Consider the following 21,234-nt stretch of genomic DNA (forward strand, 5'->3'; position numbering starts at 1 on the left):
GGGACTATGAAGGGGGCGCCGGATTTCCCAGTATTATTTAAAAAAAAACATCAGAAATTAAATAAAAAAACAAGTTTTTCACCTGAAAGTAAGGAGGAACATAAAAACTTAAAACAAATAGGAAACATAACTTATAAAACTGAGTCGATCCCATAATCAATGCCGCGCTCTTTAAGCCAAAGATTTTTTAGTGCTATAATAAAAGATAATTATTTTAATTAACGGTCTTTGTGATTAAGAGGTCATTTTCAAGGAATTGGAACAAAATTCGAACTTTAACGTAAAGAGGGAGGTATTGACTAGGGGGCGAACCCCCTAACATACGTATTAAAAATATATGAATATAGAAGTTGGCTACGGAAGTTAATTCGTAAGTTACGTATATTTATTACTAATAAAAACGTTCGTAAATAAAATTAAACAACGCTCGAGAAAGGCGTTCAACCAAAATAAAAGTAAAATTAATATGCAAATTTGGGTTGATTATTCATGTACGGTGAGCCAAAATCAAAACCTGCATTAATTCAAAAACGTTCAAAAATTGAATAATAAAAAAAACGAGTTTTTTTAACTGAAAGTAAGGAGCGACGTTAAAACTTAAAACGAACGGAAATAATTCCGTCTATGAAAGGGGATGTCCCCTCCACCACGCCTCGCTCTTTACGCTAATGTTTGTCTTTGTCACAACTCTATTTATTTAAACAATAAAAAACTTTAGCGTAAAGAGTGAGGCGTTGAGGAGGGGACAGCCCCTTTCATATACGGAATAATTTATGTTCGTTTTAAGTTTTAACGTTGCTCCTTACTTTCAGTTAAAAAAACTTGTTTTTTTTTTTATTTAATACGCATATAGCTGTCACTTCTATGGTTGTTACTGTTGTTCAGGAAAAAGCAGTTGCTTAACAGAACTATAAAAACTGCTATGTTTGGTAGCTAAGTTACCATGATAAGCAAATTATTGCTTCTGTAAAAGCCAAAAAAAAGGTAAAATACCGTATTGGACTTTACAGTCCCTACTAGCGGTGCTGATCTCTGTTTCGTGGCTCTTCAGAAGTGCAATGGGGTTGGGGGCCAGCCATCCAGTGCTTTCACTCGCCTTCCTCCCGGCACCCATTTAGAACTGGGTTGTCTCTGGCTAGGTTTAAAGAGTCACACCACTAACGCCCCCTCCAAACGAAATAACTAGCGACACCAGGACTCAAACCCCTGTCCTTACGGACAAAAGTATACAAATCTAACGTGCCAACCAATCGGCTAGGACGGCTTTAGCCCTTCCACTGCTTCTGGGCAAGCCTAGAATTTTAGTTTTAAAATTATACTAAGAAGGGCAAAAAATTGGTGGGACTTTTCAACTCTGCTCAACTAAGTTTGTTCGTCCCTCATTTATATTTACAATTGTTATACCACAATTTCACAATATACCACAATTGCTGACATAAACTATTGTTAGCGTCAATCATATTATCATAAATTATTTTATAAATGTCTTTGCTTGTTGCACATCTTAATATAAGTATTCGACCCAATTGGTGAGGCCTTCTGCATAACATTAAACAGAATAATAAAAAAAATTGCTACATTATATACGAATTTAAGTTCAAGTGTCCGCATTCAAGTTCAAGTATGCATTCGATTTATACAATGCATTTTTTAAACACTTAAAGGCATTTTCATAGAACCATTTATACAATGCATTCATTATTAAATGCATTTTCACAGTAAGTTAAAAGTTACCTACCAAAACTTTTTAGCATAATAAACTGTGCAAGATTTTAGAAAAAGGGTGAAAATCCCCAAAAACGACTGCGGTGTTGATTACACCAAGAGTTTCAACATGTGTGAGATCCGCAGATTGAGATTTCATCGCTTTATCAACGAAAATTCGGAATTTTGGATTTTTTACTGAGAAATATAGTGAGGGGTGTTTTAGGGAGTAATCTCGTCGAGCCATAGCCTTAATACCCACTGGCGTGTTAACAGGCCCAATAAATTGGGCACGGGAATACACCTTTTGAGGCATCACACGCCTCTCCCGTGAAAGTTCTTCGGACTTCTCCCAAAGTCAGTCATGAGCGTACCTTTCAGCATAGTAGGACCTTTCAAGACACATATCTAGCAAAAGGGATTACCAGATCTCAACCATACTTGGTAAGAGTCAAGGGCAAGCATCCTAGCTGTGACTTTTGGGGTGGTGACCAAACACCCAAACACTTATCTGGGAAGGTGAGGAAGTTCCTAGATTATTCTTATCATGACATCCGCCAGAACAGATTGTGAAATCTTAATAAAACTAGTTGAGAAGGAGTGTATCCTAGACCAGGTGTTGTAACTGGAACTTTTCGGAGTCTGTATACGTTCAAAAAATCTTTTGAGAGTGGGGCCAAGGGTCCCAAAATATTTGCCATTGGCGTTCCTACAAGAAGGGAAAGTGGGATCCAAACTAAAATTGGTGGCAAGCAAAGTTTAATATCATATATGCGCTAGTCAGTACCCAGACGACATTCATCCCCTGTATATAGGAAGTTTTGGGGGGAAGAGGATGAACCCCCTTAATTCTTAACATCAGGATATCTAGCAGAAATAGCTGAATCTCAACCAGCCTTGCCCGGAATTAAGAGTAAGTGTCCTACATCAGGCTTTTGGAGTAGACTCTTTTGATCATTACATCTACCAGAGTGGGTTATCAGATTTCAAGGAAATTAAATAGAAATTACTTCTATAATTAATTATAGAAATAATTAAATAGTGCTCTTTCCTTTTCTGAAAATGTCCGGACCTTTACAGAAGAAGGAGATGTCTAAATTTTTGTTATCGGAACATTTACCATAAGAAGTTCCTCATTCTCAATCAAACTTGACAAGAGGTTACAGCTAATAGCTTAATTCCACTTTTCGAGGGTCTACGACTAGTATTCTTGAGGGCAGAGGGGGGGGGGGGGTTCTAAATTCTAATCAACAGACTATATACAAAAAGAGGTTTTTTGATATCAACCGAGCTTAGTCAGGAGTAGTAGTAGTAACATTTTCGACCAATGATACAGTCTCATTGAAGCTATAATAATTCTACGTTGAGAGAAAAACATTTGCTGTTGATGGATTTCAATTGTCTAATGTAATTAGCAAAAGAAAGTTTTGTTGAAGGAAAAAGATGATTTATTATAATACGGTACTAGCATTCTCGCTAACAATCGAATGCACAGAACTTTTTCTTTTTTTGCTCTATTTATATCCTTTTTTTGCGATCCGTCAAAATATGAAAAAATTATGAATTGAGACCATATATTATTATAATAAAATCTGCATAAGAACTTTCATACCCTTTGATTCTGCATTATAATGTGGCGAGGAAAGAAAGTCAGAACGGACAAAGAATATATCACGTACATACTTTTGTCTTGAACAGCTTTGTGTCAAAATCAGCAGGGAAATCAAATTAATGTCTTCAATTAGATTTTTCAATTTAAAGCATTCGTCAGGCGGAATTCAGATCACTTTACGAAACAAAAAGTATCTTCAAGTGGGCAAATTTTTCGTTTGCTTTTGTAATAGACTAATTCAAAATTCTTGTTTTTGGGCCGGCTAAGTTAACTTTAAAATTAAAGCCAGGGAAACAACTGATGCCAACGAAATTCTGTTTCAAAGAAAACGGTAAACATATGCAAAGAGCATGATCTGTACACTCGAGCACGTATACAGAGGGGGCGGGGGATTCTCACCCCCATCATTCCATACATAACGTCATTAAAAAAAAAATCCACTTATTCCATAGGTGCCTCTCCCCAAAAACTTCCCCCTCAGGTACCTGTGTCGAGTATTAGAAAAAAGCTGACTTACTACTGGTACTTAATGTGCCATTCTGTTTAGATTCTGTTTTTGCATCGTTTCCGTTTGTTTCCTGATCTTTATTGGTGGATCCATTTGAGGCTGTCTCATCTTTGCTTTCATCTGGAGTTGCTAAAAAATACAGAGGAGTCACCTGTAGACCATATAAAAAGCTTATTCAATCGATTCAAACTTAAAACGAGCAAAATTACTATAAATGAACCCTCAAGTAAACAGAAATTAAAATGAGGAATAGACCATAGTTGGAACGAACGGAAAAAAACTTAACTACGTAAGATGCGAGATCATTTGGGTCCATACTACCCCTTTCAGGCCTTTTTTAGTTAATACCTGAAGTTCTTTGTCCATTGTGTGTTTTTTCGTGGCTACTTTCTATTTTTATTACTTGTTCTTTTCTTTTTCTTCCTTTTGCTTTCCTCCTGTTTATTTTGTACCCTGCATTTGCTTTGTTTTATTTGCGGGTAAAAAATGAATTAATATAAGAAACGATCAGAACGAACCTATAAATAATCTACAAATGATAAACAATCTATGAATAGTTATTTAGTCGAAAGCTGACACAAAATGCTCCTGTGTCGATTAACTACGGCCGAATTGACATCAAAAGGACTAAACTTGCCCAGCCCACTTAATATGATTAAATGAAAAAAAGTTTTTTTTTTTTTAACTGAAAGTAAGGAACGACGTTAAAACTTAAAACGAACAGAAATTATTCCGTATATGAAAGGGGCTGTCCCCTTCTCAACGCGGCGCTCTTTACGCTAAAGTTTTTTATTGTTTTAAAAATAAAGTTGTGAGAAAGAGTCAAACTTTAACGTAAAGAGTGAGGCGTTGAGCAGAGGACAGCCCCTTTCATGTACGGAATAATTTCTGTTCGTTTTAAGTTTTAATGTCGGTCCTAACTTTCAGTTAAAAAAACTTGTTTTTTTTTTATTTAATTTCTGAAAGTTTTTGAATTAATGCAAGTTTCGATTTTAGCTCAACGTACATGAATAATTAAAACGAAATTTGCATATTAATTCTACTATTTTTGGTTAAATGGGTTTCTCGAAAGTTGTTAAATTTTATTTACGAACATTTTTATTAGTAACAACTACACGTAACTTACGAATGAATTTACGTAACAAACTTCTTTATTCGTATATTTTATTACGTATATCAGGGGGTTCTCCCCCTCGTCAATACCTCGCTCTTTACGCTAAAGTTCAAATTTTTTTACAATTCTTTAAGAGTGACCGCTTAATCACAAAGGCCGTTAATTAGAATAAATAGCTCTTATGAAAGTACTAAAAATAAATTTAGCGTAAAGAGCGAGGTATTGACTAGGGGGCAAACCCAATCACATACGTAATAATTTCAGTTCGTTTTAGGTTTTGATGTTGATCCTTACTTTCAGTTGAAAAACTTTTTTTTTGTTTATTTATTTAGCTTCTGATCATTTTTTTTTAAATAACGCAGGGAAATCCGGCACCCCCTTCATAGCTATGTCTCTTTCCCCATGAAAACTTCCTCCATTGAAAGATCCAACAACCTAAAACAACCACATTTGTGCAGATAAGAGCTTGAAACCTATACAGCAAGGTTCTCTTATACGCTGAATCTGATGTGTGATTTTCATTAAGGTTCTATGAAAAGATAAAAGGGGGTGTTCCCCCTTTTTTCGAAAATAAGGCAATTTTTCTCAGGCACGTTACTTTTGATCATTAAGATTAAAGTTAATGCAACTTATATATTTGAAATCAGCATAAAAATCTTATTCTTTTAATGTATCTATTGGTATCAAAATTCCGTTTTTAGAGTTTCGGTTACTATTGAGCCGGGTCGCTCCTTACTTACAGTTCGTTACCATGAACTGTTTGATATCATAGATCCATTATTAACTGTTTAGCCTCCACTTCTGCCATCTAAATTGATTTCAAAAGCTAGAAGAAATACAAATAGGTGTCACTCAAAGCCTAACCTACCAGAAAAGCCCCATAAACTATTTTGAAAAGAAAACAACGAAACTGAAGAGGAAAAAAGGTCTTAAGAAAGAAAATCAATTAAAGTAATTAAGTAAATAAATAGATTATTAGAAATCGCTTAGCAACAATATTAGGGAAAATGGGAGCACTGAATAAAACGCTAAATAACTTCTTAAAATACGTAGAAAGAAAAAACGGTTTAATCTACGAAAGGCAAAACTTCTATTATCCTAACCTAAGGAGATTCTCTAAAGCCATACACCGTTTTCAAAATGTTAGTTTTTAGACTAATCACTGCTTTTGAAAAGGGCCACCCTTTACTTAGCGGTCATTAAAGGTTTGATTAGTCGAATTGGCTTCTGAGAAAGCTATTGAGCGTTCAAAAATCAAAATGTGTTCTTTTATTTGTGAAAGTAGTCCTTATTTTTAAGGAAATATCTTTAAGGGGATAATTCTAAGAATTGAAACACAAGAAAAGTCATGAAGAGCCTTTACACTAAAATCTAAAAAAAAGTCAAAAGCAGACCTGAATGCAACAAAAACGAAAAATTATGAATTAATTTCCATAAAAATGAAATTAGATTAAGCAAATAAAATAAAATTCAATAATAAAATCAAACTTTCGAGTTATACAGAATAGAAATTACTGCTTTTGATACTTATAGCTACAGCAATTCTTATTTTTGCTTTTAGAGTTCTCCATAATTTTTGTATATTATTACATATTAATGCATAATCATTACATAACTGTATGTTATATTTATCATAATTATTATTACACAATTATTAAATTATTTTTCCTTGGAATCTGCCAAGCAGGTCCCAAAACTCGATTCATTTACAAAATTCTGAAAAGATAATCACAAAGATACGTAAAGACACATTAGTTCAACACACAGCGAAATAAATAATCGAGGAAGGTTTTTTTTTATATACTGATTTGTAAATCAGTAACAGGGTGTGCAAAAGCACAGGATGGCTGGTGCACACCCCCATCGCACTGCCTGGCTGAAGGGCCATAAAACGAAGATCAGCACCGTCGGTAGGGACTGTAAAGTTCAATGCCATATTCTTTTTCTTTTTTGTTCACATTAAAAGATAGTTGATGTCATATTTGTGTTAATTAACTACATAACAAAGGTTAATATTTACGTTAAAACACATAACGTTAAATATACAGTGAAATGATTTATTCAGTTGGCATAGATACATTTACACATCCTTTAGTCCAAAGTATACAGTTAACTGAAGGTAATTAGACCTTCATTGGTTTTACATCACTTTTATGGATATAACGGCAGAAGTAATAGAGGGGTTCTCACATGTCGTAAGAAAGATCTAAAGGAAGTAGGCACTCCATGATAGAGAGCAGAGTAAAGCACTGAACAGAGTGTGGTAGAGGATGAGCATGTCCAGTTCTGTTGGCCTAAAATGGCTTGAAGTTGAAATAAGTTGTCAGTATTAGGAGGAGTTAGAAAGCAGTAGAGCCAAAATGAGAGCCATTTGGCAGCATTTACAGTTTCCTTGCCGTTGAATTAAGTTTCCAGTCTTCTATGTTTTCCAGTTCCCCACTGGACTTGAAATCCTTTGTCCGTGAGGACACGGGTTGTAGTCTTGGTCTCCCTGGTTATCAGATTGGAACGGGGATCATTTATACGCAACTTTGTAAGCTCAGCCAGTCAACCCAGCTCTAAAGGGGTACTTGGATACATCTGGGCAAGGTAAACAGGAAGGTTATATGAAAGCACAGGATGCTTGGCCTTCAACCCCCCCCCCCCTTCCAATGCACTTCCTGGCTGAAGAGTCAATAACGGAGATCAGCACCACCGGTAGGGACTGTAAAGGCCAATGCCGTATTCTTTTTATTCTTTTTATGTTACCAAATTTCCGTTTAAGCTTCAGTGAATCGCCAATAGACCCTGTTCCAATCAGAATCAATAAGAGAAAGCATATTGATTTGACTTTTAAGCCGCTTAGAACTGCTTTTGCAAAGTTCAAAGACTTGTGGCTGAGAAATTTATCTTCCGTTTGCAATTTCCTGAGCAAGCCGAATAATGGAATTAAAAAAACGATCAAGAAAGTAGTTGAAAGCTCAGATAAAACAAACACATGTTCTAAGCCCAGAAGCAACAGAAGAACTATCTATAAACAATTTTCTTGAACAATACATGGCAAATACTAGTTTGGGCTATTATTCTATTTGTTAAAACATTTCTACCTTTTCTATTAGTACATTCCAAGTACAGTTCCCAGCTCAGCATCACTGCTTTACTTCACTTTACCCCCCTCACCCTTATTGGACAATTGTATAATTACCCAAAATTACCCATTGTATTTTCTAGAACGCAACTCCTTCCTTCTTAGTAATTAAATTACAAAAAAAAGTTATTTCCAACTGAAAGTAAGGAGCAACATTAAAACTTGTAACGAACCGAAATCATTCCGCATAGGCTATATAGATGCAGATATTCCGCATAAATATAAGGGGGAGGGGTTGCGCTGAAATTTTCTGGTGCTTTAAAAAACCTTCTTATTCCAATTCAACAGTTGTGTCTCAGCAGTCGTTCTTAAAGAATTGGGACAAAAAGTAAAACTTCAGCGCAAAGACCGAGGGATTCAGAAGGAGGCATATGCAGATAATGGGGAATAACTCCTATTCTTTTTAAAATTTAATGTTGCTTCTTACTTTCAGTCAAAAAACCAACTTTTTTGTTTTATTTAATTTCTGATAGTTTTTTCAAACCATGTCTAGGCCTAACTATGATATAATCTGGGCTACCGGCCCCATAAACCCCCGATTTCTTCCTGATAAATTGTACACATCAATAACTGTAAACTGAATGGCAGCGTCCTGATTTTCCAATTTTTCTGCTTAAGAATTAAAATATTAAGATTATAATTTAAATTCTGGACAAAAATTGTATATTTCGTAAAACTTTTTGATGGACAATAGTTTTTTGGAGTGAGCTGTTAATAATGTTTTTATCACCAAACTTCAGGTGGACGGAGAGAGGTATTATTGTTCATATGGATGGAAATTCTGAGAGACTTTCGACCTTCTCGTAGCCAAAATCCTCACAACCACTACAAACAGGGTTAAAGGGCTCATAGAGCACAATAAGAGTCAGGATTTTTTAACTTAAAATCCCCCTCCTTAAAACAAATGACCTATCGCCCATCCTTCCTAATAGTTCATGCGCAATTATACATCACTAAACACTATTTAATAAAAATGAAATGAGTCAACCTAATTAAATCAAGATCCATATCAATATTAACCATTTATCAAACAGTTCGTGGTAACAAACTGAAAGTAAGGAGCGACCCGGCTCAATAGTAACCAAAACTCTAAAAAACGGAATTTTGATACCAATAGATATATCAAAAGAATTGTATTTTTATGCTGATTTTGAATATTAAAGTTTCATCTAGTTTAGTCTTACCCATCAAAAGTCATGGGTCTGAGAAAATTTGCCTTATTTTCGAAAAAAGGGGAAAACACCCCCTAACAAGTCATAGAATCTCACTGAAAATCACACCATCCGATTCAGCGTATCAGTCAGATAATCCTATTGTAGAGGTTTCAAGCTCCTATCTGCAAAAATTTATGTTTTTTTTTGTTTTGTTTTTTTTTGCCATAAGAAAGATCAGGGATGCATGTTTTTTTTTTTTAAGGGGTGATTGTATCAACCCAGTGGTCCTAGAATTTTGCGAGAGGGCTTATTAGAACTGAGATTAAAAGTTCTAGTGCCCTTTTTAAGTGACCAAAAAAATTGTAGGGCAAATAGGCCCCCTCCCACGCTCATTATTTTTCTCAAAGTCAACGGATCAAAATTTTGAAATAGCCATTTTGTTCAACATAGTCGAAAAATATAATAGCTATGTCCTTGAGGACGACTTGATCCCCCATAGTCCCCGGGGGAAGGCCTGCAAGTTATGAACTTTGTCCATTGTTTACATATAGAATTGGTTATTGGGAAGTATACAGACGTTTTCAGGGGGGATTATTTTTTGGTGGGGGGGGGGAGGGTCGGAGATAGAGGATTACGTGAGAGGATCTTTCCATGGAGGAATTTTTCATGGGGGAAGAGAATTTCCATGAAAGGGCACTGGATTTCCCAGAATTATTTAAAAAACAATTAGAAAAAAACAAGTTCTTTAAACTGAAAGTAAGGAGCAACATTAACACTTAAAACGAACAGAGAATATTAGGTATATAAGGGGGTTGTCTGTCTTCAATGGCTCGGTTTTACGGTAAAGTCTTTTTCTTTAACTTTTAAAAGAGGTTATTGTTCTAATTAAACAACCTTTGCGATTCAGGAGTCATTCCTAAATAAATGGAACAAAAATCGAACTTAGGTTATTATGAGGTTATTATTAGTTAAAAAATAAATAAACTAATACGCATATTTCGTTTTAATTATTCATGTAGGGTAAGCCAAATTCAATACCTGCATTAATTCAAAAACGTTCAGAAATTAAATATAAAAAAAACAAGTTTTTTAACTGAAAGTAAGGAACGACATTAAAACTTAAAACGAACAAAAATTATTCCGTATATGAAAGGGGCTGTCCCCTCCTCGAAGTCCCGCTCTTTACGCTAAAGTTTGACTTTTTCTCACAACTCTACTTTGTCGAACAATAAAGAACTTTAGCGTGAAGAGCGGGGCGTTGAGGAAGGGACAGTCTCTTTTATATATGGAATAATTTTTGTTCGTTTTAAGTTTTAATGTCGCTCCTTACTTTCAGTTAAAAAAAACTTTCCATTTTTATTTAATCTTGAATTTATTTAATTCAAATTTTTTTATGTAGTCTTGAATAGACTGCATGACTTTTCAGAACCGAATGCGCTACCGTGCGGCATTGCACTCTTTTAGGCATCTACCCCCTACACACACATATATGCACAATCTCATTAAAAATCAAGTTAGCCAACTTAATTAAATTAAGCAGTAAGATAAATGTCCATATTAACCATTTATCTTGTATAGATGACGTGACTTTTCGTGCCACGTGCGGCATTACTTCCTCTGCATCCGAGAATCTCAATATACAATCTTTTGATACTTTTAAATCGAATGGCTATCTCAGAATTTTCAATCAATAGCAACTTGGTCGTCTTAGGGGAAAATTGTAGTTTTTTTCCACAAAATGGCAGAAAGCCACTATTCCGTGGCACAATCTAAGCTCATGGCTAAGTTTATAGGGTCAAACAACCATTAGCAGTCTTTGTTATAGAAAGAAAATATACTATGACTAAATGATAATTGATTGCTTAGAAAACTGCGTATATGATAAAAAATATAGCATACCAGTTTTTATCGCCATCCTAAAGCAAGAAGTTTTATTATATGAATTTTCTGAAGTGCATGACGACCTCTGGTAGAGTTCTGGGAATTCTGTATTCTATTACTTCTTCTTCCTTCTTTCCTTTTTTGTTTCGAAATAGAAAAAACAACAAACGTTCTTTTGTTTTTGCCAATATTATGAATTAATTATTTACTTCTTCCCAGCAATACTTGGAATACTCACATTTCATCCTATTCATTTATTCTCTTTTTATCCATATTTATTTTTATATTTATATATTTTAGTATTAATCACCGCACACAGAAGCTTATATTTTTGAAGTTTCTACAAACATAGAACAATCCGAAGATCCAAAAAAAGATAGTTTAAAAGAATCAAAAGACATTACTTCAGTATCAAAATTACGGGATTCTAACTATATATATATATATATCAAAAAAGGTTTGCTAAAATCACCCACCTATTTTTATCTTTCAGTTTTAGTAGTTAACATTTCGAGAAAGTTCTCTAATTAATTTAAATAACGAAAAGGGTTAGTTAACAAGTTAAGCCAAAGCGTATCTACTTTCCAAATATAGCCCGGAGGAACTTGACGGAAATAGAATGAAAAAGAAAATATACATTTCTTAGTTTCGTAGATGACTTAAACTTTATGTAAATCTTTAATGGCTTCCCTCCAAGCGTCTTGGCTTTTTCAGAGGATTAAGAAGCCAAATATATTTTTTTAGCATCTATATTTGTTAATTCTCTTTTTTCCTAGTACGTCTTCAAGTCCTTGCCTTATATAAGCCGATTACAGCTCCATATTCACGGGGCTGAATCGAAAGATCAAGGTTGAAAATTTAGATGTTCAAAAAAGCTCATTTTTCAAATCCATAATCTAGAGTGTTGAAATTTTTATTTTTTAGTAACAAATAGTTAGTCTCTTACAAGCTTCTTTGCTTATAAAAAATTCACTCCATGAGCTGTTGAGCCTTTCGATTACGGAATGAAAGCCTTTCGGTTACCGAACGTTTTTGTCGCAATATACATTAACATGTGATCCGGTCAATTACGATCTTAACCTATAAAGTCGTTACTTTTGGGTTTTTCAAACTCAAATCGCCTAGAATCTAATTCCTGAAACAGAATTAGGTGAAGTTTTTAAATCTTCCTTTTTCAGCCATCATCCGATACTTTCGTAGTAAATCATCTTTCCACTGTTTCAAACCCCCCTCTATGGAATTAAATTTTTTTAGCTTGAACTGTTCATATGAATATCAGGATAGCGGTGATAAACTTCTCATGGCGCTCCTTAGAACAGCAGGCAGAGATAGGGCGTAGTACTTTTAATCTCACTCACTGTCAAGTCACCGCTCATCTTCTCTAGTGGCTCACCATAAGGCTGGGTATTTTGTGGAATGCAGTGCCGAAGTTGGATGGTTTGAAGCCAGAAATGGCGGTCAATATAATACTGGGGGGTCAACACCTCTGGACATACGAAGTACCAGCCATGGTGAAAGGGAAGATCTGTTGAGGAGCCACTCAAGATGGGAGAAAGAAGTTATCATGCTATTTCCGGGTATGAAAATCAGGTGTCATGGATGGCTGGCGCGTGGGTGTAGCTCACCCATTTCTTTTGAGGGACGAGTGTTGTCTGCCCTAGCCGGCTACAGCTGGAGGGAGGGGTACTCGGGATGGGGGAAAAAAGGTGGACACCTTGACACTACCAGCGAAGGTTATTCTGCAAAAAGAAAGAGATAGGCATGGCCTATCTTAAAATACCACACACACACACGCACTCAGGGGGGGGGGGGCACCAATAGCCCAGCGGCTCTTGGTGTTAAAGTTTTGAAGAAAGGAGTGAAGGCAATCGGCTTTTGTGGCCTGATCATCGATTCAGTTTTGAACTGGTTCATAGTAATAGAGATACTAGAGAAGAAATATTGCTTTGACTTTTTGTTACTTTTGCATTGAAGTTTCAACGTTCCAGGGTTTACAATACTGGTTGACGGCCAAGCCTAAATGCTCTGGAGGTCGTTCGTGACTCACATAACGTAACTTATTTTTCCAAACTAAGCAAAAGTAAGTTGGCCATTTAAGAAACTCGGAAAAAACCTGACGTTTCTGACTTTCACTGTCAGGAAATCCGACAACAAACTGCCTCGATGAAGTGCTTTCTGCCGAAGAAAAAACTAAGTTAATACATCGAAATATACTGATGAATGGCTTCTAGCTTTAAGCACCCGCGATTATTTCTGCTCTTGTGTTCTTCATTTACATAAAAAGATCAGCTTCAAGTATAACCGATTGTTATCAATCGACAAAAATGGCCGATGGTAGTGTTTCTGAAAACCACTAAATCGAGGAAACTTATTTTCCGCCTAATTCAAGTAGTGTTCTTACTTACCTGTGTGCGCTTGGCTAAAAACAGAAAAATCTGACTTTTTCCACATAAGCCAAATTTATTACTGTTTTGTATAAACTCGGGTTTGATGGCAACACTGCTAGAGGATAATTCAACCCTGCATAACCAAAACATTATATGGATTTTGAAGTCTAGTATAGACTACCTACTAAATTAAATTCTACTATTCTGCTAATTAAATTTACTACTTACCTTTCTACTAAGTTCTACCTTTCTACTAAGTTCAATTCACAAATTACCTTTTTTATCTTGCTCTTCGAGTTCTTCAAATTCCTGAAGTTGCTTTTCTAGAAGTTCAGCTTGTTTTTTGGCTTTCTTTTTCAGCTTCTTCTTTTTACTCTTAGATATTTTTGATGGTTCTATCGGCAATGCGTCTTTGGGAGCTGTACTAACTAAAAAGTGCAACCACAAGTTTGAAAATTGTAAAAGTAAAATAGACTAAAGGCTCTTTAAGATAACTACAAAAAATGATTAGTTCTTTGATGACTTTACCGATGATTTCTCACGATCTAGTGGAGTTGAAAAAGATTCATGTGGAAAACTGTCATTCAATAAATTTGTGCCTTGACTAACATCAGGTTTGCGGCCAAGACCTGTTGGTGAAGATAATAAACAAATAAAATCGTTGTTTGAAGAACTGTTTCACAGTATGTTCTTCAAATTTCTTTGGAATTTTTCCTACTTTTTGAGTTGGTGTCTGGATACCGTTATATCAAACATGTATCTAATTATTCATTCTGTCTATCTAACCGCATCCTTTAGTAATTTTCAAGTGTATTGTCGTGAGAAAATAAAACTGTGTTTTTTTTTGTTTTTTTTTACATCTGGGCATGCGGTAGTGAATTTTTGAAATAAATATCTTATCTTACGCGTTTACATTATGAAACTTGATTACAAGCATTCAATTCTACAGATGGGTTATTTTTTTTACAGACAAAGAATAGCAAAACGTAATTAAAACGTAACGTAAAGTAACGTAATAGTAAACAAACGTAAAGTAAAACGTAATAAAACCAAACTTTCATTTTAATTTGTTCATTTTTATCTACTGTTACTATTAGTGCACCATTGTTCCAATCTACTATAATCAAGAGTGTCGGTAAGATGTAGCCAGCCAACAGCTAATCTAAAAACTATGGCATCATGTTATATGGCACCTACATGCTGTATCCTGGTGATGGCACCCGGAGATCAGATCAGTCAGTTGGATTTTAGATGCACACAAGAGAGCATGCGTTCGTTTTTCTGATTTTATTTGGTCTAAATACACGCAACTATACCTCATTTGAGACTGCAAGAATTTACAAGGTTTAATTTAAAGAAAATGTCATTTTATAAGTCGTAATAAAAGTCGTCATTTTATGCGCAATTTGGAAAGTATACCGTTTTTCTTCAAGGCTTGGGAATAGAGTTAAAACTTCGAATAAAAGTTTCCTTTTTTTAGAGAGAGGTTGGGGAGTAAGGGAATTATAATTTTGGAGGGAGGAGGGCCAAACAATTTATTATCTGGTGGTCAGGAAACAGCATATGCAGCGTTTTTGTTTCTTTTTTTAAGCCTGTTGTCCAGCATGTTCATTAGCTAGCTTGGTAGATCAAGTAGATGCACTAGATCAGTTTAGTAGATATAGATCAAATTTTTCTTTTTTCTGAATGTCAATTCCACTTTACCAGCTTGTTCCATACTCGAAGAAAGCGGAGAATTTCATTTTATTCTTGCCCAAAAAGGCAAGTTTAAGAGCCGCAACAGAAAATAAAAATAAAATAGATTAGTCTATTCACACGTTTCCGAGCATTTAATTTTGAACACTATAGATAGTTCAAACTTGTTCCGTTGTTGTCCATAAGCTAATAAATTCAAAGTAGTTTATTTAGTAATTTATCCTCACTTACCTATAATTCGGTTTTGTAAGTCTTAAAAGACAGAGGAAATGGTCAATATAGAAAAAAGCAATGCATTGGCACTCGCACAATTTTTTTGGGGCGGGGGTATATAAGTCTGTAAATATTTTTCAAACGAGGTAAAGTTTTGAGTAATTTATCTTGCTTTCTTTCTTTTTTCCGAGGCCAACGTTGGATTTTCCCTAATACTAGAAATATATGTATTTTGGGTATACTTTTTGGAATGCATAATGTGACCCCCTTGTCCCTGTGGACCCCTATACAGCAATCGGGTAGCTCTAAAAAGGCTATTCTGTTGAGTAGATCCAAAAAGGGTATGAGATTAAAAAATATCGTCCAAAATGCTCCGCACGACGAAAAGAATCAGAGAGCCGATAATGTAGCCCATTAAATTTGAAAATAAAAACCATTTCAGAAGTTGATACGTTACGCATGTTTTAATATACTAATACCAGAAATTAACTAAACCCAAATAATTTTTGTTAAGAACCATAAGCAAGTTTTTACGGACAATTTTTATTTTTTATTTTCTTCCTATAAAGATTGATATTTTACTTTTAGCCCCCCCCCCCCCCCCAGTTAAAGATACATTTGGTCTGACCTTGAAAGGGGACTAAGCCAGACCTACAATGGGCACTTCAAAACACTATTCTGGTTTCTTTGCTATGATGCCATCGGGGGGGAGGGGGTCTTGAATTGGAATGCGAGGAGGAAAAATGGGAGTTAGTTGGTGTTTCTTGAAAAGAAAGACATCAACGCAGCAGTCCGCTTCAGACCAGATTATCAAGATTAACGAATGCACTGCGTGTCTCTGATGGTACTACTACTGCTTCTTTGTACATTACAGTCCTTATCTCGTTGGTGTGTTTAAGATCTAGCGATATGTTTGGCTCATAAACGGTGACTGGATGATCGGCAAATCTCGATCCCAGCGTGTACCATAATTCTTGAACCCAACTAGTGGCTCCAATTTGGAATTGGTGGGATGACATAGAAAATCAGGTTTTACTTTGACCACCGGCTCGCTTCATCCAAGACGGCAAAGGAACACACTTAAGGCATTGCTTCGACACCGTGTCATCAGGACGTCATAGTTCGCGGCTAGGCCAGTTGGTGGCCAGAGTTTTCTGCATTTGATGACATCTGATACGGATAGCCAGTTTATAATACTGGTACAGATGGTTTCGTTGCTAACCTTTTCGGATTGCCTGACCTTCAGAATATACTGAAGACATTTGCAGTAGAAAACACCCAGATCTTGCGAATCCGAGGCTCTCAACGGCCAGGCTTCGAAGTCTTAGAATAGTAGTTTTGTCTTTAAGTGATTTGTTGTTTATTAAATAGAGACTCCCTGAGACGGATAAAATTAGTCTAAGCTAAAGACACACAACCTTGGTTTTATCTCCCATGCTTCCATAAGGATCCATCAGAAGACTTGTGTATTTGAACGATTTAAGATCTTTGATAGGATTTCCATCAAGCAGGACGGGTGCGTCTCCGATACCATTTGATCTCTTTGTTTTGTGTTGTCTTATATGAATGCTGATGTATTCGCCAAGCATAGATTGTGCCTCTTGAATGGACTCAGAACGTAGTTTCACGCCGTTGGCACAATCTGGGTCCGTTACAGATTGAGAACGACTTATCATTATTCCTTGATGCTACTCAATTACAACGATCGAATACATCATAAAGTCAGGAGAAGACACATCCTTGTCGTACTCCCAGATTAATGTTACAAAAGTGTGCCCAGTCTTCGGTAATCCCTGACTTGAGGTCTAGCACCGACATAGCATGTCTGGATTAAACCGATAAACTAGTCAGATACTCAGTCCTTCCTCAAGGCACTCAATATGGAGTATCATCTCACTCTGACTGTGTCAAAAGCAGTGATGAAGTCAACAGTCAGGAGGCACAGGATGATCTCATGTAAGGTAGGTGGGTGGTGTTTCGCTTTGGTTCTTGTGGCTTGTCATTGTTTAGAAAATGTGAGTCTAGTTTGATCCATTTATTCTTTTAATTTTTGCTTTGTTCAGAACCTCTCTACTTCGGAAGCGTTACGCATGATAAGATAATGACATGAATTTCAAAGAAAAGTCAATACAATTTTTATCCAAGTCCCACATGCCTTTCTTTGTTCATAAAACTCTTAGTTGATCCATATAAATGTCGATGCCTTATATATTTTGTCAAGAGGTTAGGATAACTTACTTATCCCCGGGTCCTGTGTATTTTTCTTGCGCATTTGATTATGGCCTTTGAGGCCAATGCAAGGTGAAACCGGATAATACTTATATATTTTAAAATCTCGATCATCATCGTGATTACCCATGATCTCATCTGATCTCCTGATCCATCTGATCTCCCAATTTGATCATTGTGTACTGTGGACATAAAAGTGCATTTACAACCTCTACGCTGCACGCACTATTTAGGCCATGTAGTAGGCGATATACCAAACTAAGGACGGAGATCAAAGAATTTCTCTCCGCTTCAACGTTCATATTTTCAACAACAATACACTACTTGTTCTTCTTCGCACAGCTAATATCTGACACCTAGACTAAGAATAGGAGATCCGACTATCCACTTTCCGCTTAATCATTCCAATCCACTGCTCCAATCCATTTTTCAAAATCATATTTCCGCATCTCCACTACATCTTTTCACATCCACTGCTCAGTATTCACTAGATTATGAAGACCATACCATCACCTGCCCTGGAATATTCCAGGTAGCCAATTCTTTTAGGCGTTATTCTGAGGTAGAAATTAGCCAACCTGGACATGGATGATTCATGGTCGACAAATAGATGATTTCAGTGCATGAATGACTCCAGGATCCCCGAAAACTTTTCTATGTGACCTCAACGCACCCATCACAGAAGAAATAAAAGCAAAAAAAAATAGGGAAACACATTTTACATAGAACATGCCACAACGGTCAGCATAACTTGCACTCATCAATTTAACCTGAAGAGAAAGACCTTCTAGCAACCTCTTCGTGACAACTGTTGACTTTTCTTAGAAGCGCCGGATGTCTCCTAGAGGGACTGTAGGATCTATGTTCTAAGGTAATCTTCAAGAAATTCTCATAACTAAATTTAATTCTATATTGACCTCAGGGTTGCTAAGTTACTCAATACAGATTGGAAGTTATTTTAACACTTAGCTACATTCTACAAAACATGAATAATTTTCTTGTTGACCAACTTAATTTTGATTTTCCTTAATGTCCAGGAAAACAATCCATAACTTTATGCTCCAATCGCACTTATAGTAGAGATGCTATAAGTGCATGTCTATCATAGACATGCTATTTTCCATCTTTTCCAAAAAATTTAAATTTGTTGTTTTTATTTGAAAAATTTAAAATTTGTGAAAGACCTGAGCGAGTCACGATCTTAACACTCGTACTATATTATCTAATTACCAAATGAATATATGTCATATTGGGTGCATGTGAGACGGAAGGGGGGATGCGCACTGACAGGATTTTCCATGAAAGTGGAAGGGAGTGTGTAATGACACCCCTGAGGAAGTTTATAAGTAATTACTTGTCAACTGAATAAACTGAAATTGAATCCTAAGTAGCGTCACTATTTTAGAGTTTCACATATATTCACAAAATAAAACATTAAGGTAATGTACACCTTACCAGCAACCTACCTTTTCAGCGGGGCAATCTCATCGACACGCAAATTATCACCAGAACGCTAAGTCTTTCTAAGTGTTACTAAGTGAAACGCCAAGTTCCCGGCAGTTTTTGGGACGCCAATACGTAATTTACAGATAACATCCAATTTTTGACAATTGAAAATAAATGGCGATATTGTTCGTATACATTTATAGATTTTACTGAGTCCACAGTTTACAACAGTATATGTTTCTAGAATTGCAACAGACTGTAGGTCAAACCATCTTTATTTGACGTCAAACCTGTTTTTAGTATCCAGTATCTGGTCCAATATCTTTTGTGTAGTAAATATTCAACTTCCAAGGCAATCATTGATGTAGTAATTACTCTATTAGAGGCAAACTCCACATTACTTAAAATTTCATGAAGGTCAAAGTGCTCAAAATATCAAATCTTTCCTATGTTGCAAGCTCATTTAATTGAAGATGGCAATAAAGCATTTGATAAGTAATCAACACAATATTAGGGTACTTCATCGTCTCTTCCTTCACCCACTCTAAATATTTCCAGTCTTTGCCAAAGCGAAATCTCTTTCTTAACACAAGACAGAAATACCTGCTTTGTGGAAAATTTTAGAGAAGTAATATTAAAGGCCCAAGTTACAATATCTTCGTACATTTAAGGTGTTTTGTCCCTAAACTTTTTTACAGATAATCTCAGAAGGAAGTGGGAGAGGACTGAGTCTCTATTTAACATTTGTGCAGATGTAAATGACAAATCAAAATTACCAAGAGATTGAGGCAGTTTAAGCCCCTTCCTACTCCAGATGGCAGCATCATAAGCCAACTTTCGAATGTAAGCTTCATCAACACACATCAAAACATTTTCTGGTTTAATATCCGTGTGAATGATCTTGCATTTTGTGTGAAGGTAATCCAAAGCCTCTAAAACCTATAAGAAACATTGAATTCGATTAGAGCATCACTTATCGACTTTCTTAGTGTCCTCCGAAAGTAGATTAAAAAAAGAAATGTAACACAATATATATATATATATATATATATATATATATATATATATATATATATATATATATATATATATATATATATATATATATATATATATATATATATATATATATATATATATATATATACAAAATAATTGAAATTCTCTCAATTGAAATAATTGAAATTCCCTCAATTGAAATAATTGAAATTCCTGAAATCTCAATTGAGTGAAAAAGGTGTACAAAAGAAACTAGAATTGTAAGAAAAAATTCGACTTAGAATTAAAGGAATCTATAAGCCATGAGAGTCCTCCCCCCCCCCCCCCAAGACCAAAAATGTATTTAAGGTGCAAAATTATACAATGTTTAGAAGAAATTATGCTACTTTTCATACAAGAAATCCAAACCTTAGGATGGATGGATGGATGAAAGACTATCTATCAACAAGTGAAAATTACATCATTTTATACAATCCTGAAAAAGGTTTTTGCCAGCTTTGCCTCTCGCCCATACTATCTGTCTTGGCTTTATCTCCCTATAGTCATGGCTTGATGGCAAGAGCCCGTTCCCTTGCAGAACATTTTTATAATCTTGTCCCCTTCCAACATAAGAAAAATGTCCAACGGTGCCCTTGTTGAAGAGGGAATATTTGCGATAGTCCTGAAGCAGGATAACAAACATTGGCTTTAAGCTACTCAGAGGCTAAACTAGCCCTCTAAACGTTACTTAAAGTGATAAGTCTTCACAAAAAAGCTTTAATATAATCCTTAAATGTTCATTTTTAGTATCTTTAGATTTTATTAAACACTTACATTAAATGTGCTGTTAAGAAAATAATATATAGATGGCACTTCAAAAGCACGATCTAACTGGAACGACAGACGGAAAGATCGTTAAATAACCCATAGTATGACAAATATGACCAAGGCGGAGGTCCTTCAGACCAATCTTACAAGACACCCCCCCCCCCGTTATATATAGGTGTGGGAAAAGGTTGCTATGTAATCGCATCGAATATATGTTCCTTAAACATCAAAGAAGTTATCACACCCTGCTTTAAGATTGCTATGTAATAGACGTGAAAAGGTTACTATGTCAAATTTATATTCCTCAAACATCAAAGAAATAGTCAAACACTGCTTTTTACAATATTCATGTCGTTCT

General features: G+C 35.5%; 1 protein-coding gene across 1 annotated transcript in view; it reads right to left on the reverse strand.

The window, feature by feature from the left end:
• LOC148953853 (uncharacterized) overlaps positions 1-21,234 on the reverse strand; it is a 141,916-nt gene that overhangs the window by 67,530 nt on the left and 53,152 nt on the right. Inside the window, exons 6-8 of the mRNA XM_089085669.1 lie at positions 19,847-20,009; positions 13,763-13,915; positions 3,834-3,953 (exon numbers count right to left, since the gene is read on the reverse strand). Of these exons, the coding sequence (XP_088941795.1) occupies positions 3,834-3,953; positions 13,763-13,915; positions 19,847-20,009 (436 nt within the window). The remainder of the gene's footprint in view (positions 1-3,833; positions 3,954-13,762; positions 13,916-19,846; positions 20,010-21,234) is intronic.

Source organism: Artemia sp. Qi Xiang Cuo, chromosome 3 (assembly GCF_049724085.1).
Source record: "Artemia sp. Qi Xiang Cuo chromosome 3, ASM4972408v1, whole genome shotgun sequence".
Lineage (NCBI taxonomy): Eukaryota > Metazoa > Arthropoda > Branchiopoda > Anostraca > Artemiidae > Artemia > Artemia sp. Qi Xiang Cuo.